We start from the raw sequence: 21,884 nt of genomic DNA, 5'->3' as shown, positions 1-21,884 counted from the left end.
TGGCTGTTTCTGGGAGGCTGTGATGGGCGCGCCCATGCCTTGGCCCTGCCCTCCTAGTCATAGGCTCTGGTTGACCCTGGCCACCGGCTCCGCTGCCACCAGCTGCTGCCACCCGATGCTTGGGCTCCAGGGGCTCCTTGTCCTGGCCACCTGGTGTCCTAACTCTTGGACCACGGTGCTTGCTGCCCATGCCTGAAGCTGCTCAGGAGGTGGGGGGCGAGGGGCAGGAGGCCACAGCAGCTGGTGAGGCTTGGGAGTGGGCCGTGTCGGAATCTCTTTGGCTGCCTCTTGTCTCTTTGTCTGCAGGTGGACGGGCTCTATGGAGGGTGTGTGTGTTTAGGAGGGCTGTTCGCTTGGTCTCCCTCTTGGCTAGCCTTTGGTGTTCTCCTCCTTGCCAAAGCAGCCTCCTGGTTCAGAGACGGGGTAGCCCCCCTGGCTTCAGCTCCCACTGATTCTGATCTGGGTGGTTTCTGAGCTTAGGGGGCTTTGTGGGCTCAGAGGGAAGAGGGTGGCAGGTGGGGGCTTCCCGCACAGGGTTTGGTCAGGAAGCCAAGGCAGCCAGCAGTCCTTGCCTTGTGCTTTGCTATAAGCTGACTGAGGCAGGGGCTTTGCTATTTCCCTGGGAGGAGGCTCTGGCCTGGCCTCAGAGCCCCTGTGTCCTGCAGATCAGGAGCTGTCCCTGAGATCAGAGACCAGGACCTCATTATCCCCCAAGGCTGGGGACATAGAGGAGGAGGAGGAGGAGAAGGGTAGCAGGGACTAGGGTGTTGGCGTTCAGACTATTTCCAGACTACCTCAGGCCAGGAGGGGAGCGAGAAGCTGGGGCTTCCGCCTCCCCCAGTTCTCAGCCTGGGGCTGCAGTCTTCCAGGCTTGTCTGCCCTAGAACACTGCTGTCGGGACTCCTCACATGCCGGGAGGTGCTTGGCACTGGGGACGGGGTGGCAGGCCAGGGTCCTTCCAGCACCATGGGGGTCCCTGGCTTGTGCAGGGCAGGAAAAGGGAGTGTGGCTGAGCAGACTGGGCAGGGATGGGTGACAGCTATCCCCACTGGCCATTTGGGGCTGTTAGCTTCTGAGTGGCGGGGATGCAGTCCCAAGGGGACCTCTGTGTCTCTAGACAAGACTCTGTATTCCAACTCCCCCAACCCCAGGAACGAACAGGTATTTGGGAAGTGATGCTGGGACTAACCTCCAGCAGCCCCTGGCATAGGGCACAGACAGGAGGCTGTGTCTTCTTTCACTCCCCAGTGGGTCTGTGTCAGGAGTAGGGGTGGAGGGAGTGACCTCATGCAGACCTGACCTTGGACGCAAGTCCACTCTGCTTGGAGCAGCGGCCCCACCTCAGCTGCGGTTCTCACCCGAGTTAATGAGCACCCGTGCGGGGGTGTAGGGAGCAGAGTCCAGCGTCCGGCCCTGGGGTGGCAGAGGCCTTTGTGTGGAGGGTGTTAACAGGCAGGGCAGCCGTTGGGGTCTCTAGGGCCAGCTGTTCCTCCTGCAGTGCCCGACCCTGGTTGACCATGCACTCCAAGAGGAGCCTTTTGTCTCCTTGAAATGGCCCTGCTATTTTTGAATGGGCCTTGTCCCTTTTTGGGGTGGCATCCTCCCTTCCTTCCTCTCCCTGCCCTTTCCACCCTGAAGGGACCATGGTAATGGCAGGGTCTGATGTTTACAAAGAGGCCAGGCCATGGACAGTGAGTGTCACCCCACTCCACCCCACCCACCCCTCCCTAACGACCCTGTGCGTGTGGTGGCCTTGGGTATTTGGTCTCTGAGAGGTCACACTGCCCTGGCCGTGGCTTCAGCCCCTAGCGCCCTGCAAGCCTTATGCTCTGGTCTGGCTGCTTTTCAGAGCCTGTCTTTATACTTCTGGCTCTGCGCCGGGTGAAGTAGGGACTGGAGTGGTGGAGAAGGGCAGACAGCCTGAGGCCACGCGTGTCCCAGCAGTGTGGGGCCGTTCCCATCTGTGCCTTTGGTGAGACTTTGCTCCTTGGCAGGCAGGAGCCTCACCGCCAGATGGGAAGGGCGGGTCCCAGCGTCACGTCTGAGTGAGGTCCTCCTGGGAGGATGCCCCCTTCTGCCACCACTTACTGTAAGATGAGTAGACGGGCTCCCTCCACCCTCGAGGAGTGGAGTAAGGGTGGCGAGGACAGATCCCAAAGCCCTGCCATGAAGGAGGCCAGGGCTGCACTGGCTGCTTGCGTGTGCTGTGTGCAGATGGGAGAGCTTGGCTCCAAGCCCGGTGCTGCGGTCCCTGGTGTTGCTTTGAGCCGCATGTCCCTGAAAACTGCTGTGGAGTCCTAGCTGAGGAATGAAACCCTGGGGCCCAGGGAGAAGGAGGAAGGCCAAGACCCACCCACTGGGTTTGAATCCTGGGTCTGCTGGGAACTTTCTGGGGTAACTGTAGGCATGTTGTGTAACTTGTTAGAACCTGTTTTCTTGTTTATAAACCATAGGAAGGGCTGCCTGTCCCACCTAGGGAGCTTGGGTTACTCTGTACAGCATGCAGCCAGGCCCCAGGAAGGGGAGTTTTGGGGGCAAGTGCACCCATGCTGGCCACCTGGTCCAGAGGCTAGCCTAGTCCCTCAAGCCACCCAACATCTAAGAGAGCTGGGAGGCCCCTGGTTAGAGAGCGTGGCCTGAGAAGGGCCCCACTGCTGCTGGGCCCAGCTCCCCACCGCATGTATTAACTACAGCCTCTCTGTTGGGCAGGGCTGAGAACTACTGGTGGCGCGGGCAGAACACGCGGACACTGTGTGTGGGGCCCTTCCCCCGCAACGTGGTGACCTCCGTGGCCGGCCTGTCAGCCCAGGACATCAGCCAGCCCCTACAGAACAGCTTCATTCACACGGGGCATGGCGACAGCGACCCCCGCCACTGCTGGGGCTTCCCCGACAGGATCGATGAGTGAGTATCTGGGCAGTGTCCCCTGCCTTTTCCTCTCCTGGCCCAGCTGCTCGCATCCCCAGCCTTGCTTTTGGAAGCCCCCTGCTCCTCATCCCATGCACCTAGGAATCAGGAGTCCTGCTCAAAAAGTGTACCATGGTGTTTGTGACTGCACAGGCAAGTGTCCCAACTCCCAGGTGCAGTTGGCCTCCTGCATCTGCCCACCAGCTCAGCAGCTGCAGTTGTGCTGTTGAGGTCACCAGACACTCTCTTGCCAAGCTGCAGCCCAGAGGCGGCCCCTCAGCCCACGTGCTGGGGCCAGTGGCTCTGGTTGCCTCTCCCCCAACTGAGACCCTGGGTCCAGCCTACAGCAAGGGACACTGCTGGGCAGCAAGAGGCCTGTGCTCCCCTTGCCCATGGCAAGGGTGTCTCACAGTCCCCTGTAACAGGCATCCGGGCATGCCACCCTAATGTTCTTGAATGCCTTCTGCCCCTGCAGCCCCAGGCACATGCCCTTGGCATCCTGTGGTCCTGCAAGACATGGGTGGCTCATGCCTTGTGCTTGGAGATCCTCTCTCCTGGCTGGCCATGGGGGCAGCTCCAGTGCCCGTGTGTTTCTGCTCTCGCATTGTCGTCCTCTGACCTCCCTCAGAGGTTTCCTAGTGTTGGCATGGGTGGGCACACTGCAGTCTGCACTGCCGAGGGGACAGCTGTGCTCAAGGATGGAGCTGTAGGCATCTCTGAGACCTTGCTGTGCTTCCTGTCCCTCCCGGCTGCCCTCAGAGTCCGCTGGGGTTCTGCGCCTCCCTGCAGCCCTGGGCCCCAGGCATGCTGCCTGTGAGTCCTCAGTAGGATATAGAGGCAGAGCAGCGTGGAGTGAGGGTGCAGGGAGTCAGTACTGTGTGGAGGTAGGGGTGAGGAGGCGTCTCCTGCTGGGCCTGTGGGAGCCTCTTCTCCCTGGCACAGCAATAGGGCATGGCTCTCAAGGCCCTTTAGCTTCTCACCATAGGTACAGCTGGGCATCAGGGGCTTCCAAGCATGGGCCCACAGTCCAGCATGGTGCAGGCCACAGCCTGAACCCTCCTGGCACACCAGCCCTAGGAAGTGGACTTGACAAAAGCTTGCCATTTGGAAGTAGTTATGTGGTCAGGGATGCAACCACAGCCCATGCCTCCCGTTTCCTTCTGCTGCCAAGGTTGGTCCGGGATGCCAGGACGGAGCCACCCTGCATGTCTCTGCATTACTTGTCGGACCTCCTCATCACCTGAAATGGGGTTCACTGGCTCCTCGGAGTAAAAGGGGTGGGTGGAAGATTTGTATAAGGTGGACATTGAGAAGGCCCACCCCACACAGCCCCCACCCCCCCGGCAGCTCCTTCTGCCAGCCCACACACCTCCAGGCCACCTTGTGTCCATCCTCCCACTGCACACATGCCCCACGCACCACAACTCCAGGCTCCAGGGAGGGACGGGCCAGGCCAGGGCAGTCAGGGAGTCAGGGCAGGCGCTGGGAGCCCTGCGGGATCGGGCAGGTGCCCTCTGGCCCAGTCCCAGTGTGCATGCCGTGGCCAGCCCGGCCCCATTCCTCCGGGCTTGACTCAGCGGCTATGACTGAGTCCCAGAAACTAGCAGCCAGCACAGGGGTGGAGGGGTGCACTGAGTGAGGCAGGTGGCCCAGCCTTTGCTTTGCTCCTGGTGGGCCACCTGCTGCCCCTGGCCCTCTCCAGGAGACCCACTGGCCAGCTGCCACTGGAGCCCCGGAGTCTGTTCCTCCCCAAAGCTGCCTGTGCTTATGGCTTAGATCCATGGCAGGGCTCCCCAAGTTGCAGCTGTGGCCTGGGGAGCCCCCTGCTGTCAGTGTTGGCTGGGACTGGTGTCTCTGCTGCAGCTTTCCTTGTCGCCCCAACCCCTGACCCTGTTCTCCTCCCACAGGCTGTATCTGGGGAACCCCATGGACCCCCCCGACCTGCTGAGTGTGGAGCTGAGTGCCTCCCGGCCCCCACAGCCTCTAGGAAGGGGGAAAAGTAAGAGCCTCCTGCCCCTCCGCAGCTCGGTTCCCTGGCAGCCCAGTGTGAGGGTGCTGCTCTGCCTGCTGCTCCCACCGCCACCCTTCTGGCCTGCTGCTCTGGCTCCATGGGCGGCGGGTGGGGCAGCTGTGTCCTGGCCCTGGCTGGGCGTGGGGTAGGGAGGAGAGGCAGCTGCATCCGCCGAGGTGGGTACCCTCGGCTTGGTCCTGCGTCAGCCCTGCCTGCCTCGGCTTCCCCTCCCTCCTCCCTCCTTCCTTGCCAGCCCTGCTCGCTCTCATCCTGCCTTTTCCTCACTGCCCCTAATCCTGCTATCTCCTGAGCCAAAACCACCCCCTGGCCTCCATTGCCCAGATCCTCTGCCTCTCGTTCCGGAACATGTAATGGGATCATCTCCATCCTGCCGCTGCCGCGTTGCCTCCCATTTGCTGGGTTGCTTGTGCCTTCACTGGCTCCTGTTCACTGTGTACTCTCTCTCTCTCCTTCCTGTCTTCCTCCCGGTCTCTGCCCTGCTCTTCCCCCGCAACCTGATTGTGTTTCCCTACCTTCCCACCTCCGTCCTGTCCTGTCCTGTCCCCCACTACGCTGTCTCCTTACCCCTCAAATCCTATCCTCTGTTTGCTCCGTCTTTCCCCAACCGTGTCCTGCTCCGTCCCCTCCCCCCCGCCCCCCGCATGGCCCTTCTTGCAGGGGAGCGTCCGCCTCGCCCACCTCAGCCTTCCATCTACGCTCAGAGTAAGTGGGGCTGCTCTGGATGCCTTGGCCCCAGCCCCCGCCCCCTCTCTCCTCTCACTCCTCTCCTCCTGGAAGGTACAGAGTCCTGGTGGCTGGCCGGCTGGCGGGAGGGGACGAAGGAGTGTGCCATGAGCTTTTGGGTTTGGCTGGGCTCAGCATGCTTCCCACTATACCCCACCTCCCCATGCCTGGACCTCGGGAGCAGGTTTCCCACCAGCCCCCTTCCCCACCCCATTCCATCATAGCCGGGCCCTGCCCCACTCCCCTGGCTCCAGCAGAGATGGTCAATCATTGTCGCCTGACCGTGGGAGACTGCTTGTAGCCCCTGTCTGCATTAACGATGGCTGTCTTGGGGTCAGGGGAGGTTTGCTAACCTGGGCCCAGGAGCAGGGCCCTCTGGGCTCTTGCGTAGATGGGAGGGAACCTCTGAGGCAGCCAAGTATGGGGCAGCTTGCCATGGCCCACATGGGGGGGCCAGCAGCTGGCAATGAGCAGGGAACACTCAGCTCTCCTGCCTCTAACACTGCCCCCCAACCCCACTGGGGTCTCCTTGTTCATCACAGAGCCCACCTATGACCCTGTGGCTGAGGAGCAGGACACCCTGCCCAACGATTTCAAGAGGCTAGGCCTGCGGAAGCCAGTCCAGTCCCGAGGCTTGTGGCTGGCAAAGCCATCGGCCCGGGTGCCGGGCACCAAGGCGAGCCGTGCCGCTGGTGGTGGCAGCAGCAGCACAGGCGAGGCCCCGCTCATCGACTTTGGCGAGGAGCCTGCTGCACCTGCCCCGCGGCCCTGCGCACCTTCCCTGGCCCAGCTGGCCCTGGACGCCTGCTCCCTGCTGGACAAGACTCCCCCGCAGAGTCCCACGCGGGCACTGCCCCGACCACTGCACCCTACGCCCGTCGTGGACTGGGATGCCCGCCCTCTGCCCCTGCCCCCCGCCTACGACGACGTGGCCCAGGACGAGGACGACTTTGAGGTGTGCTCCATCAATAGCACCCTGATGGGCCCCGGGGAGGCCTCCACCGGACCTGGCCTGGGCAAGACCAATTACGCCTTTGTGCCTGAGCAGGCACAGCTGCCCCCACCCTTGGAGGACAACCTGTTCCTCCCGCCCCAAGGGGCCAGCAGGCCGCTAGCCAGCTCTGCCCAGACTGCAGAGATTTTCCAGGCACTGCAGCAGGAGTGCATGCGGCAGCTGCAGGTGCCGGTCACCTCCCTGACTCCTTCACCGGGTCCCGCGGGCGAGGACAAGCCCCAGGTACCACCTCGGGTACCCATCCCACCCCGGCCTACACGCCCACGAGTAGAGCTGTCCCCGGCTCCGGCAGGTGGCGAGGATGTTGGCCGGTGGCCTGGGCCCACCTCCCCTCCCCGAGTGCCTCCCCGTGAGCCCCTGTCCCCTCCAGGCTCAAGGACCCCCAGTCCCCTGGTGCCACCCGGGAGCTCTCCCCTGTCACCCCGGCTCTCAAGCTCACCTGGGGGGAAGGCCATGCCCACCACCCAGAGCTTCGCCTCCGACCCAAAGTACGCCACGCCCCAGGTGATCCAGGCACCCGGCCCCCGGGCTGGCCCCTGTATCCTGCCCATCGTCCGCGATGGCAAGAAAGTCAGCAGCACCCACTACTACCTGCTGCCTGAGCGCCCACCCTACCTGGAACGCTACCAGCGTTTCCTACGCGAGGCCCAGAGCCCCGAGGAGCCGGCGCCCCTGCCTGAGCCCCTCCTGTTGCCCCCACCCAGTACCCCTGCTCCCGCTGCCCCCACCGCCACCGTCCGGCCCATGCCCCAGGCCGCCCCAGACCCCAAGGCCAACTTCTCCACCAACAACAGCAACCCAGGCACCCGGACGGCAGCCCCAAGGACCACTTCTCGGTTGCCACCGAGGGGCTGCCCTACGGATGGGCCAGAGGCCGGGCGGCCAGCTGACAAGGTCCAGATGGTGAGCCATGGGGCTGGGCTTCAGGGGTGGAGAAGGGTGGGGAGGGCCCACATGGTGCTGACGGGTGGGTGGGTGTGCCCAGCTGCAGGCCATGGTGCATGGGGTGACCACAGAGGAGTGCCAGGCGGCCCTGCAGAGCCACAGTTGGAGCGTGCAGCGGGCTGCCCAGTATCTGAAGGTACCACCAACCCCTGCCCACTTGGGCACCCAGGGACCCTGCTGTTGCTCCTGATCCACACTCCCACCCAGCCATACCCCAGTAAGTCTGGCAATACCACCCTGTGTGCCTTGCCCCCTCTCGCGCCCCCAGGTGGAGCAGCTCTTTGGGCTGGGTCTGCGGCCCCGGGGGGAGTGCCACAAGGTGCTGGAGATGTTCGACTGGAACCTGGAGCAGGCTGGCTGCCACCTCCTGGGCTCCTGTGGTCCTGCCCACCACAAGTGAGTCCGTCCGTGCCCCACCCCGGGAGGGAGTGGGGAGGACTGACCTGGTGCTGGTGAGGCTAGGCAGTGCAGGGGATACAGGGCTCCCCAGCCTATGAAAGAGGGCAAGATCAGCACTGGGCCCAGAAAACAGGCAGTTTATCTCCTAAATGAACTCATTCATTCTTTTTAGCCACTGGATTTTCAAAGAAGCTGGTGGTAGGGGGAAGCAGGATGGTACATTGCAAACTTGGTGCCCAATGCTGCTACCTCTCTAGCGAGCTTGTCCAGCACCAGGAGGCCCTGCCTATAGTACTCCCTGCCCCTCAGGAAGTCCCACAGCCCCTGTCACCGGGCCCTGTGGGCAGATGAACTGTCAGGCTGCTTCTTGTCTTTTAGGCGGTGAGATTCGTCTGCAGAGCCAGAGTCTGACCTGAAAGAATCACTGGAACCTGTCCATCTGATGGGGTGGGGCGGGGCTGTGGCCTGACCCCAAGATCTGGAGGCCTTGTCTGCTCCCAGCAGCTGGAGTGAGGACCCATGGTGGGGAAGGAGGCCATGGGCCGTGCCTCACTCCCCACTCCCCTGCCCCTCGCTGTCTCTGCACACGTTGGCTTGGCCCTGCGTGCCCCAGCTGAGAGAGATGGGGAGGAAGCCCTGCAGGGCCCCTCAGTAGAAGGGGCTGCTTCACCAAGGTCCTGTGGCCTGATCTGCTGCTGGGACCGGTCCTTAGCTGGTCTTGTGGGGACCAGATGGAGAAGGCCAGGCTTGACCCGGCCAGGGAGGGTGGGGCAACTGCACAGAAAATTGGGCTGGCCCCTGTCAGCCCTCCCCACCACACCACCCCATCCCAAGGGCTGGGCCCTTGCCCTAGCAGTCACTGGCAGATGGCTGGGCTATCGGACAGAAGGTGACTTTGCAGCCTCACCATGGACATACTACGGGACTTGGCTGGCCCTGGGGTCTTGTGCCTGGAAATAGCCTGAGGTGGCTCAGGAGCAGAGTAGAGGTGCCAGTTGTTTCTCTGGTGTGGAACCAGGGCCCCGAGGCCCTCCAGGAGTTGGAGGAGACCATGGAGAGATGTGGGGGGCAGCTACCCTGGAGGAGCCGGTGCTTTCTCTGAGACCCCCAGCTCTTCCCCCTGCACCGTTCTGTTGTTTTCCCATGGCTGCCATCCCAGCTACCAGTTCCTGCTTCTTCCAGAGAAATAAAGTTAGTTTCTATTTTACGCTACCGCCCTGTGCCCGCCTGTTTCTTTGCCTGTTGGTCAGCAGCTTGAGCGCCCAGGTTCTGTGAGGTCAGCCGGCCATGCAGCGCTCCCTGTGGGCAGAGGGAGGGAGTGCAGGCCGTGGGGCCAGAGGACTTGGTGCTCCTTTGTCTAGAAAATGGTGTCCTGGACTGCCCTGGGGTTGCTGCCTGGATTGCTATAAGGGAGAAACGGGCAGGAGGGAGCTGAGTCAGGAACTTCAGGGACAAGGAGGGCACCTGGGTGATATGGTCATGTGGTCCAGAATGCAGAAGGTGCTGCAGGGTGCGCGGCCAGGCGTGCTGTCAGCCGCCCCGTCCCGTCGTAGTTATCAGTGTCTCTTGCACATTCCCCGTTCGTTTTGTTTGGCGGGGTCCTCTCACTGGTCCTCAGTAACCAGTGAGTTAACCGTGGTGTGTCTAGCCAGGCTCCCTCTGGGGAAGGGATATTCTGATGGTTTCTAAGTCTTTGCAGTTGCTGAGATAAATCACGAATGTCAAATTTTAGCTCGACAGCAGCACTTCAGGGTCAGTGTGTAGGCCACTTCGCCCAGGAGGTGGCCCCTACTGTCACAGCAGCCGCGTGTCGGAGGCTTTCTCACTGTCATCAGGCTGTGGTGGGAAAGGCCGCTTCTGCAGTTTTAATCAGCAACTATTTCTCTGATGAATGGATATTCTCTGTTAAGATTTACTTTATTACTATTTGAAAGGCAGAGATGTCTTCCATCCATTGAGCTCCACAAAAGGGTCCTGATGGCCAAGGCTAGGCCAGGCCAAAGCCAGAAGCATGGAATTCCATCCAGGTTCCCTATGTGGGTAGCAGGGACCCAAACACTTGGGCCATCCTCTGCTGCTCTCCCAGGTGCAGTAGCAGGGAGCTGGCAGTGGCTTATCCTGCTTGGCCATAACACTGGCTACTTGATTTACTTAAAAAATTAAAGCCATTTGTATTTTCTTTTCTCTGCATTGCCTGTGAATCTGTTTGGCCAATGAAACAATCTTTAATTGCTTTCTTACTGGGATTACTAGGGCCAAGGACCGGTGCCAGCAGCAGGTCAGCCCTCAGATGTTTTTGGATAGCCCAGCGGCTTCCGGCTCTCCTCAGGCCCAGAGGACAGGTGAAGATGCTCTCTGCCCTGCACACCTCCAGGGATGGAGTCTGTTTCAGCACACACAGCCTGAGCCAGCAGCTCTGGGATTTTTCACTGATTAAGGACTCAGGGAATCAAACCTCGTGCTGCAATGCTGCACTTTGTCAGTAGGTGGTGCTACCAACGAGTCCAGCAGCAGCCCTGGTGGTCTGTGAGCACAGTTCTCCCTGCCAAGGGCTGCAGGATCAGCCAGGGGTTCCAACGCCCTCCCCACAACCCCCAAAGTGTCATGGGAGCCACCTCCAGCCCACTCCTTAAACCGCAAAGGACTGGGCTCCTTGAACCACAACCCGCTGCACCATGGGGCACCAGCCCAGCAGACGCCCCCCACCTGCCACTCACCACTCACCTTCCCCCTCCCAGCAGTGGGCTGTTCTTCCCAGATCAGTGCAGCCATGCCTCCCCTGCTTTCAGGGCGCCTGGGCCATTACCTGGAGAGCTCTTGCTTTCTTCTTGTGACTTCACAGCCCATCCATCCCCCAAAGCCCGCCTTGCCCTCACCCCAGGGGATACCCGTGGGCTGTCTTTTCAGCTTGTGTCCCCTCATCAGGAGACACAATAGACAGAATGGAGAGGAGTCGGGAGCTCTGGCTGGGCGCAGGCCCATCAGCGTCTCCACCATTCTACCTTCAGGTCTGTCAAGAAACCAGGACAAAACGCTGGCAGGCTGTTCAGAAGCAAACAGCAGGGCCCAGCGCCATGGCATAGCATGTGGGACACCAGTTCCAGTCCCAGAGGCCCCATTTCCCATCCACAAAAGGGTGAGGATGACCCAAAGCCTTAGGACCCTGCAAGCACTGGGAGACCCGGAGGAAGCTCCTGGCTTTAGATGACCCCAGCTCCAGCTGTTGTAGCCATTTAGGGAGTAAACCAACAGATGGAAGCTCTCTTTGTCTCTCCTTCTCTCCGTAAATCTGCCTTTCAGATGAAGAGAAAATGGGTCAGGACTTTGGGCTTTTGGTACTTGGAATAGGAGCTGATGAGAGCCAGGTTTGTTAACACGAGCTGCTCCGTGTCCGTATGCTGGGCCTGTGAGGTTTGAAGCTACAGATCCTACCCTGCCCTGCGCACACACACTGTTTGCTGGAGCCTCAGTTAAAGTATTTTTAGCTACAATTTTATAAATTGATTTTACACACAGAGAGGTCTTCCACTGGTTCACCCCCCAAACAGCCACAATGACCAGAGCTGAGCCCATCAGAAGCTAGGAGCCAAGAGCCTAATCTGTGTCTCCACATGTGTGCAGGATCCCAAGAACTTGAGCCATTCTCTGCTGCTTTTCCCAGGTCACAAGCAGGGAGCTCAGAAGTGGAGCAGCTGGGACAGGATCCAGCACTTCCATGGGGTGCCAGAGCTACAGGACAGAAGATGTTTTGCAACCATCGTGGCTCCTTTTTGCTGCATTTTTTTTCTTAAGTTCACATTTAGTAACAGTAAACATCACTGTTAAGCCTAGAGTCCCTTCCTAGCCCCCTTGTGTCTTGGAGAAGCTTCTTGGCCTTGCTGAGTCCGCTGAGGGATGGGTTTGGGAAGGAGCAGCTCCTTCCCTCGGGGAGGCCCTTGAGCACTGAGACCGGGCTGAAGGGCTGAGGGCTACCCAGCGAGAGCCAGCGCTGTGGCTTCCTGCCCCTGCCCAGCAGCCGGGAGCTTCCATCACACCTCAGACACGCTTCGGGCATGAAACCGGGTTCCCTTTTCCCCTTAATGCCTTTTCTGATTCAGTTTGTTCTCTGGCTGCACACAGGCATCTATTTATAGATGGTCGGCATTTTGGACTTGGTTTGAAAAAACACGTCATTTTTGCATAAACATCGCAGTCTTGTGTGCCTTACCAGCAGCATGTAAGAATCTGCCACCCAGTTCAGGCGAGTTCAGTAAGATGTTTTGCCAGGCCTTGTGATGAGGAGACACTGAGGCGGTTAGCAATTTCCTGAAATCAGGACACTAAGTCCTCTGACCCTAGAGTTTCCTGCATTTTTTAAAGGTTTGTTTTACAGATTTACGGAGAGAAGAAGAGACAAAGAGAGCTTCCATCTGTTGGTTTACTCCCTAAATGGCTACAACAGCTGGAGCTGGGGTCATCTAAAGCCAGGAGCTTCCTCCGGGTCTCCCACGTGCTTGCAGGGTCCTAAGGCTTTGGGTCATCCTCACCCTTTTGTGGATGGGAAATGGGGCCTCTGGGACTGGAACTGGTGTCCCACATGCTATGCCATGGCGCTGGGCCCTGCTGTTTGCTTCTGAACAGCCTGCCAGCGTTTTGTCCTGGTTTCTTGACAGACCTGAAGGTAGAATGGTGGAGACGCTGATGGGCCTGCGCCCAGCCAGAGCTCCCGACTCCTCTCCATTCTGTCTACTGTGTCTCCTGATGAGGGGACTCAAGCTGAAAAGACAGCCCACGGGTATCCCCTGGGGTGAGGGCAAGGCGGGCTTTGGGGGATAGATGGGCTGTGAAGTCACAAGAAGAAAGCAAGAGCTCTCCAGGTAATGGCCCAGGCGCCCTGAAAGCAGGGGAAGCATGGCTGCACTGATCTGGGAAGAACAGCCCACTGCTGGGAGGGGGAAGGTGAGTGGTGAGTGGCAGGTGGGGGGCGTCTGCTGGGCTGGTGCCCCATGGTGCAGCGGGTTGTGGTTCAAGGAGCCCAGTCCTTTGCGGTTTAAGGAGTGGGCTGGAGGTGGCTCCCACGACACTTTGGGGGTTGTGGGGAGGGCGTTGGAACCCCTGGCTGATCCTGCAGCCCTTGGCAGGGAGAACTGCTCACAGACCACCAGGGCTGCTGCTGGACTCGTTGGTAGCACCACCTACTGACAAAGTGCAGCATTGCAGCACGAGGTTTGATTCCCTGAGTCCTTAATCAGTGAAAAATCCCAGAGCTGCTGGCTCAGGCTGTGTGTGCTGAAACAGACTCCATCCCTGGAGGTGTGCAGGGCAGAGAGCATCTTCACCTGTCCTCTGGGCCTGAGGAGAGCCGGAAGCCGCTGGGCTATCCAAAAACATCTGAGGGCTGACCTGCCCATAGTCCTCCCTGCTGGCAAGACCAGTCCATTTAGTGTCTCCCTGCCAGAATGAAAGACTGGATTCTCTTCTTTAAAGATGTCTGTTTGAAAGAGTTACAGAGGGAGGAGGGAGTAGAGAGGGAGGTCCTCTGTGCACTGGTTCACAGCCCAAATGGCCACAGCAGCCAGAGGAGGGCCAGGCCTAAGGCAGGGGCTTCATCCTGGCGTCCAAAACCTAGGCCCTCTTTCACTGCCTTCCCAGACCATTAACAGGGAGCTGGATTGGAAATGGAGCAGCCGAAACTCGAACCCATAACCCTTTGGGATAATACAGGTGTCACAGATGGCAGATGAAGTCACTATCCCATAATTCTAGCCCCTGTCCTCAGGGATATTTCTTTTAGAAAAGAATATTATTATAGCAACTCTCGCATACAGAAAAATAGAATCTTTAGTTTATTCGTAGTTGTTAGGAATATTTGTTTATTCGGAAGGCAGCGTAACAGGATAGTTAGAGATTTCTCCACCCCCTGCCCTGCTTCCTAAATTATCACAATGATGAGGACTGCACCAGGCTGAAGCCAGGAGCCTGAAACTTCAGGTTCTCCCACGGGCAGGGGCCTGGGAGCTGGATTGGAGGTGGGAAAGCCTCATCTGGGACTGCTTCCTATGTCGGATGCCGGTGTGATGCAACAGCCACTGCACTGCTTCACCTGCACGTCACTCATACTTCCAGCTCTTGAATGCAGCCACTGTTGAACATCGCGGCAGTCCTATCCTTTTGTGCTTTTATCTGAAAAGCAGGCAGAGATCTTAGATCTACTGGTTCACACTCCAGATGCCTGGAACAGCTGCATCCTGACCAGCAGAAACCAGGAACCTAGGGCTCCATCTGGGTCTCTCTTGTGGATTGGCAGAGATCTGAGTCCTTGGGCCAGCACCTGCTGCCTCCTAGGGGGTGCATGAGTCAAAACTGAGACGGGAAACAGAGCCAGGGCTTGAACCCAGGCATTCCAACACAGGGTGCTGGCATTCAGACACACCTGCCCCTCGTGCCCCTCCTCTCCGCCTTGTTACAGGTGCAGAGGCATTGGGTGCAGATGCCACAGCATGCTTGGTCATCCTCTGTGACTAAACTCCCATTTGTCTTTTCTTGGAAAAATATATTTTTATTTGAAAGGCAGATTTTACAGAGAAGCAGAAGCAGAGAGAGGGATCTTTCCTCTGTTGGTTCACTTCTTAAATGGCTGCAATGGCCAGTGCTGAGCCGATCTGAAGCTAAGAGCCAAGAGCTTCTTTTTCTGGGTCTCCCATGTGGGTGCAGGGTCCCAAGGTTTTGGGCCGTCCTCTCAGGCCACAAGGAAGGAGCGAGCTAGAAGGGAAGTGGAACAGTGGGACCCTGCCATTGCCTGTAACTACAATGTCAGGGTACACTTAAATAGCAGAATGAAGGGCTTGTAACTGTTGAAGGACTTACAATAGAAAGCAATGGGGGATGGCCCAAAGCCTTGGGACCTTACACCCATGTTGGAGACCTGGAAGAAGTTCCTGGATCCTGACTTCAGGTTGGCACAACTCCAGCTGTTGCGGCCACTTGGGGAATGAATCAGTGAATGGTAGATCTTCCTCTCTTATCTCTCCTCCTCTCTGTATTTCTGACTTTGCAATAAAAATAAATAAATCTTTTAAAAATGGCTTAAATATGGAAAGATTAGGAAAACATGCATTTCTGCCGCTGGTTGTTTGACCTTAAACAAATCCCTTCCTGGGGCCTGGGGTTTTACCGACTGGGGACAAGGGTGAGTTTGGTCCAGCCCTACCAACCTTGTTATTTTGCGCCCCATGGAAGAGCAAAGTCTGATGGAGATGGTGATGTTGAGCTCTGCACGTCTCTCTCCTCTCTCCTGTCTGGTGGCCTTGGGCTCTAGGCACAGCATTTGGCTTGCATCCCAACTCTGTGTGGTCTCCAGCCAAGTGTTGACATCTCGTCGGAGAGTCAGTTTCCTCAACTTCAGTATTACGAGGGTGACAGCGTGCTTGCGTTGGTGCAGGTCAAGATCTCATGCCCTCTTCGTCCTGGCTTCATCCCTACTAGCCCAGGTAGAGGTGAGGCTGTGCCTTTTGCAGTGTGCAGAGTCCTAGGAAGAGAAAAGGAGAAAGACTGTCTCCCCTTCCTGCGGCTTAAACCTGGATCGAGGCGCTCCCTAGCAGAGCCGTTAGAAAATGCACAGAGGTGGCAGCAGGGCTGAGTTAGCCAGACCTGGGCAGAGTGGGCATGTGTGGGCCCGGCATCACAGCATCAGGGCTTCTGAGACCCAGGTCTCATTCTGGAGTTTGTGCCCTTGCAGGAGCTTGCAGGGCTCTTTGTAGCCTATTCTGATCCTGTGCCCATCTGGGGAGGTTTTTTATTTTGCTTATTTTTTTTCCCAGTTCTACTATCTCCATTAGTTTGTTTTTCATATTTGGTTCCTCTGCGGAGATGGCCTTATTCACTTGGACAGAGTTTGTTCTTTGCTCGCAGTGCATGGCTGTCTTGCTCCCGATCCAGGCTCTGGTCTTAGGTACAGAAAGTTTCATGGAAATGTTTAGGTTTGTCTTAGCAGGTCAGTGTCTCAGGTTCAGGCGGTGGTTTCAAAGTCAGTTTAGTTTCCACCTTGGCATTGCTAAAATGAATCTTCAGAAAGTAGGTGGGAAATGTATATTATGTTAACAAAAATGATTGGGGGGCCCAGTGCAGTAGCTTAGTGGTTAAAGTCCTTGCCTTGCATTCACTGGGATCCCATATGGGTGCTGGTTCATGTCCTAGCTGCTCCACTTCCCATCCAGCTCCCTGCCTGTAATCTGGAAAAGCAGTCAAGGACTGCCCAAAGCCTTGGGACCTGCACCCACATGGGAGACCCAGAAGAAGCTCCAGGCTCCTGGCTTTGAATTGCGCTGGTCATTATGGTCATTTGGAAGATGGCCCAGGTTGATGGAAAATCTGTCTCTTTCTGTCTGCAAATCTGCCTTTCCAATAAAAATAAATAAATCTTTGAAAAATTTGTGCATGTACTTAAGAAATCAGCATCAAAATAATCCTTTGTTTACGTCTTTACAGATGCTTTTAAGGGGGAGGTGAAGTAGTTTTATTTCACAGTTGTCTTTGGGACTGTAAATGCACATTAGTATAGGAATCTACCCTGTCTACAAAATGATTATATAGACCCTCTTAAACAAAAATGCACCCGTTATGGCTTCCTTGAGGTTGTTTGGAAAAAACTCACACGTGGGTTGATTCTAAAACGTAGCATCCTACCACTTTCATCTTTCTGTTCAGAGTATAGATTGCTGTCGTCAGCTCCGGTTCACGTTTCCTTAGAGATCTGACAACACAAACTGCCTTTTCACCCAGTGTCCCATTGGCTCATCAGCCTTTTCTGCAGGTTCATCAGGCTGAGCAGGCTGTGCCTTTCTCTGTGGTCTTTCTTCAAGACCTTCCGGGAATGGAGACACATCATCATCATCAATTGTGAACTCCAAGTCTTTGCCAACATTTCCGATGGAAACTTTCTTTGTAGTTAGGTCCTGCTCTGCAGGGAGTGTCTCTTTCAATGTGTGCAGGCCATATATAACCAGTTCATTTAAATTGCATTCCATAAACTCAGACTTATGTCTTTCCAAGTAAGTGTGAGCTGACTGAGAATGGGCTCCGGTGGACATAACTCTGCAGTCAAAGTAGTTAGCAGATGGACAGGTCTGGAAAACATGCGGTCCCGTATCATCATATCCAGCAATAAGCAGCCCTGTGCCTTAGGGTCTCCAAATAACAAATCTGGAATTCCTGGCGCATAAAATTACGTAACAGTCGAGCATCAGCAGTAAGTCCCCCAGTTGAGATACCAACGTGGTTGTCAACACGCAGAATTCTTTTGTGATGAGCTGCAAGCTCTGTGCCCTCTTCAGTGCAACCAACACTGCATGGCTGTTTGATTTCGGACCAACTGTGGCTGAACCTTGTTTAACAGCTTCCATTGCATATTCAGTTTGATGAGTCTTGCCCTGAGGGCTCCGGACACTGACATCATTGTCACACTGGTTGCAAACACGGCTCCAAGCCCGCCTGGCTGCGGGACTCGGGTGAAGAAGGTGCGAACAAGGGAACAAGCACTGAAACTCTACAGACCTTTTTGGAGTATAGGTCTATTTGGGTCTCTCCCATGCGTGTGCCGCCTGGTGGCCAGCTTGAGAGCCAGGCAGTAGTAGTCTTTCCCTGGGTGGGTTATCACAACCTTTGGTGTGCGGGTGAGGGTGGGATTCGCGCATGTGCAGGTCACGGATGAGTATAGGAGTTTATGCAACACTTCGTAAGATTGAGGTCACGGGCCACCCTCTCCTCTTCAATCTCTTTGACCCACCGGTGCCCCTGCTCCACCTGCCCTTCCCTGTTTTGTGGAACACATCTTTCCCCTTGGCTGCTACTGGCTCTGGAGCCAAACGAAGAGAAATGCATAGAGAAAAAGGACCACCCTTGTACAGCAGGAGCCCCAGTTCCCTCAGCAGGAAGGAGGTCCCTCCTGTCCTCCGCTGGGGGGCAGTATTTGCTGTGAGATCCCCGTTGGCCTGGGGTGCATGCAAGCCGTGTGGAGGGGACAGGGGGCAAGTCTGAGCAGACAGCTGTGGTCACACTCTGGGACCCTGCCGCCTGCTGGGACGTTACCTCCACCGCGGGTGGGGGAGTGGATTTAGTCATCGATGTATCTGCCAGGTGCCTCGGACAGTGCCTGGTGCAAGGTGTGGCATTTGAGGAGTTTGGTGAACAAGTCTCCACTTTGTAAAATGTTCAGAGTTCTCAGTCTATCAAACTCAGTGCTCTCTTCCTGTGCCAAAACATTTTGAAATAATTCTCCTAGACTGAAATTATATAACAATCTGCACACACCTTAAAATGTTTTTTTGTTGTTGTTATTTTTGGGCCCGGCCCGATAGCGTAGTGGTTAAAGTCCTTGCCTTGAACTCACCAGGATCCCATATGGGTGCTGGTTCTAAATCTGGCGGCCCTGCTTCCCATCCAGCTTCCTGCCTGTGGCCCGGGACAGCAGTGGAGGACGGCCCAAAGCCTTGGGACCCTGCACCCGCGTGGGAGACCTGGAGAGGCTGCTGGCTTTGGATCGGCTCAGCTCCAGCCGTTGCGGCTGCTTGGGGAGTGAATCATCAGACGAGGATCTACCTCTCTGTCTCTCCTCCTCTCTCTATATCTGCCTTTCCAATAAAAATAAGTAAATCTTTTTAAAAATGATGTGCTACTAATAAAACTGTTAGCTGTATCTTGACGATAGGATACTGGACACTGCCATTGTCCATGCCCGCAGCGTGAACATGTGACTGCTTATGAAGATCTATGAGTAATAAATAGGCGAATTCGGTGGGTGGAGGGGATTTGAGGAGGAGGTAAGGGAAATCCCAGAGCCTATGGAACTGTATCATAGAATGATGATAATAATTTAAAAAGAAGTAAAATTATAATTTAAAAAACTGGCACCTATATGGCTTCCTGGCGCATGCAAGGTGAGGACTTTAGCCACTAGGCTACCATGCCGGGCCCACTTTTTAAAAAGTTTTGTTTATTTAAAAGAGTGACAGGGAAGGAGAGAAAGAGAGACCTTCCAGCTGCTCATTCACTCCCCAAATGGTCATAATACCGTAATAGCCAGGATAGGGCCATGTCGAGCCAAAACTAGGGCCTGAGAACTGCACGCAGGTCTCCCACCTGGGTGCCAACATTTAGTACCTTTCCAACTGGAATAGCAGGAAACCGGATCAGAAGTGGAGCAACTGGGACATAGGTAACTCTGATATGGGATTCCCGCATTGCAGGCTATGGCTTAGCGTGCTGTGCCACAACACTCCCACCCCAATTGTCAAAACCAGAGTACTGCCTGGAGTGGATATTGGTGTGTAACAAATCCTTCCAGCCAGCACTGAACACTCCTTCTCCAGCTGCACAGCTCACAGCTGAGGCCAGAACTGAACCTGTATGCCTAGTGGCACTGCCATGCTTATCCAGTGACTTGTCACTGGCATGCCTCACTGCTTCAATCGGAGACATCTCAGAACAGCGGGTGCTGTGGCATAGTAAGCAAAGCAACAGCCTGTGATGTTGGCATTCCCATATAGGCACCTGTTGGATTCTTGGCTGCTTTAGTTTCAATGCAACTCCCTGCTATTGTGCCTGTCAAGCAGTGGAGGACGGCTCAAGTCCCTGGACTGCTGCACCCATGTGGGACACCTGGAAGAAGCTCCAGACTCTGGGCTTTGGCCTGGCACAGCCCCAGCCATGGAGGCCATCTGGAGGGTGAACCCTTAAACAGAAGACTGTCACAGCGCTTCACCTGCCTCTGCCCACGCTCACATCATCAGCTCACGGTGTGTCTAAGAGCAGGCCTCTCTCTCGTCCACCCCTTCTGGGGCGCTCCATCCAGCACCATGTCCTGTCCTGAGCGTCGCCTGCTCTCCAGGCCACTGGGTAGGGGGCCACTGTGCCTGAACCTCACACCTCCTGGGTGAGAAGCCACACTTGACAAGGTCTCTGGGGACCCAAGTACAAACCAAAGGGCAAGGAGCTGTCCCAGGTGGCAGATGCTCCACCCCAGGGGCTGACAGTCCCCTGGCCGCCGGAGCTCAGCAATGCTGTCCGTAATGACATTTTCCAAATCTGTGAGCAAGCCTTTGGGGAAGAGCCCAACAAGGCAGGCCGAAATGCCCATGATGTCCACACTAGCTGAATTGCTGGAAAATTCCAGGCATCTTGAAATTGTGCAGGAGGCTGGCTCTTGCGCCTTACCGCTCAGTGGGTTTGCAGGAGGTCCTTGGGTCAGCTGCCTCCCGCCAAGATCCCAGAAGTTCCTACCTTGTCCGCTAGAGGTCAGCACCGCCCTTGCTAAGAGGAGCAAATGGCAGACTTCAAAAGTGAGTGCTCTCAGGGCCTCTTTATCTCAGAAAATCAGATTAGGAGATGTGAAGCAACCTGTCCAAGGTTACACAGCAAGCTTTGGGCCCAAGTGGCACCTCCTTCCTGTCGTTGCAACCCACGTTTGCCCTGGTGTGCTGCTGACAGGTGTCTGTGGTCTCTTGGAAGCTCCTGGTCAAGAACCGATAGCCGGTTTTGTTACTAACAGGAAAGGCTAAACTGTCTAGAACACAACACCCTGTTGAACTCAGGGCAACTATGGCAACTCGGGGCCTCCCTTGGAAGCCCCTGACTTAACTGTCCTGTGCCCTCAGAGCCTGGGTTAGCAGACAGAACCAGAGCCCCAGGCCACCCTTTCTCAAGAGGCACCCCCAAGTGACTGTCCACCCCCCCCCCCAGAGACCCACAGTGAGGCCAGCAGACCCAGGCCTGGAGACGTGGGAGGGGACATGTCCCACGCACGAGGCTGGAATTGAGCTCCTGGCATCTGGCCAAGCCCTAGCTGTTGTGGACATATGAGAAGTTCATAGAAAATTCTGCCTTGTTGTCTTTCAAATACATATACACATAAATACTATTAAATCCCGAGACACAGAGTCCCTTTGCTGTGTGAGCCCCTAGGGCACAGAGGATGGGTCTAATGCCTCAGCACCCATCCATACCCACACCTTCAGTGCCACCCCCAGGTGTGATGCCCAGTGACCCCAGGACCGTGAGCCGAGATCTGCTCTGCAATGGACCTCAGTCAGCTCGCACCACCCACCGCAGGCTGAGGTCATTGCTGCATCTTTGAACGATGCTGAAGAGGCACTGCAATAGGCCCATTTGAAAGATGGGAAGCTGAGGTTGGGAGAATTGATGGTGACTTCCTAAGGCAGGCTTAGCGGTCGAGATCGGGCTCAGCTGAGTGGACCTGGGCTGCTTTCCCTGGTCCCAGTAGTTCCCAACCCTGGGGCCTGCTGCCTGGAACCACCTTTGGAGGTTCAAACAGCTCTCACACCTGGACCTCCCAGGTTCTGACTTAATTAGTCTGGGGCAAACATTTTATTAAAACAAACAAAAAACCCCTCTCCGTGTAGAGTGAAGGAGGGAGGAAGAGAGTGTTATTATTATGTTCGTAGAATTGTAACTACTAGTGTCAGTATTGTGGCCTAACAGGTTCAACTGCAGGTTGCAGTGCCCTTGTTGGTTCCGGTTCGAATCCTGATTCCTCCACTTCCAATCCACCTTCCTGATAATGCACCTGGAAAAGCCACAAAAGAGAGTTCAGGGTCCTGGGTTCTTGCACATGGGTGGGAATGCTGGAGAAGGTCCTTTGGTCTGGCCCAGCTCTGACCGTGTGGCCATTTGGGGAGTGAACCAGTGGGAGGAAGATCTCTCTCTTTCTTACTCTCTGCCTGCCCCTATAATTCTATCTTTCAAATAAATAAAATAAACTTAAAAAAAAGACTGTATCTATGGATTTTATTGATTCTGCTAAAAGATAATTACAAATTTAAAGATATATTTAGGGAAAATTTTCTACTTACTATATACAGTCACATAAAT

The 21,884-nt window shown here is 56.3% G+C and overlaps 1 protein-coding gene and 1 pseudogene across 12 annotated transcripts in view; one reads left to right on the top strand and one right to left on the bottom strand.

The window, feature by feature from the left end:
- TNK2 (tyrosine kinase non receptor 2) overlaps positions 1-9,233 on the top strand; it is a 37,681-nt gene extending 28,448 nt beyond the window's left edge. For 4 of the 12 annotated variants that reach the window (XM_041002636.1, XM_041002629.1, XM_041002630.1 and 1 more), the window contains 5 exons: positions 2,710-2,904; positions 4,815-4,906; positions 6,205-7,580; positions 7,663-7,758; positions 7,891-8,022. In XM_041002636.1, coding sequence (XP_040858570.1) covers positions 2,710-2,904; positions 4,815-4,906; positions 6,205-7,580; positions 7,663-7,758; positions 7,891-8,022 — 1,891 coding nt within the window. Of the gene's footprint in view, positions 1-2,709; positions 2,905-4,814; positions 4,907-5,596; positions 5,642-6,204; positions 7,581-7,662; positions 7,759-7,890; positions 8,023-8,399 lie in introns of those variants that run through there. The other 8 variants (XM_041002633.1, XM_041002628.1, XM_041002639.1 and 5 more) reach the window with 5 other exon arrangements.
- Positions 9,234-16,744: 7,511 nt separating this feature from the next.
- LOC121171084 lies at positions 16,745-18,119 on the bottom strand (annotated as a pseudogene).
- Between the last annotated feature and the right edge of the window lie 3,765 nt (positions 18,120-21,884).

This window comes from Ochotona curzoniae, unplaced genomic scaffold (genome assembly GCF_017591425.1).
Source record: "Ochotona curzoniae isolate NIBS_2020 unplaced genomic scaffold, NIBS_Ocur_1.0 scaffold_2587, whole genome shotgun sequence".
Classification (NCBI taxonomy): domain Eukaryota; kingdom Metazoa; phylum Chordata; class Mammalia; order Lagomorpha; family Ochotonidae; genus Ochotona; species Ochotona curzoniae.
The sequence above is the reverse complement of the archived record's forward strand: the minus strand, read 5'-3'. Positions and strand labels throughout refer to the sequence as shown.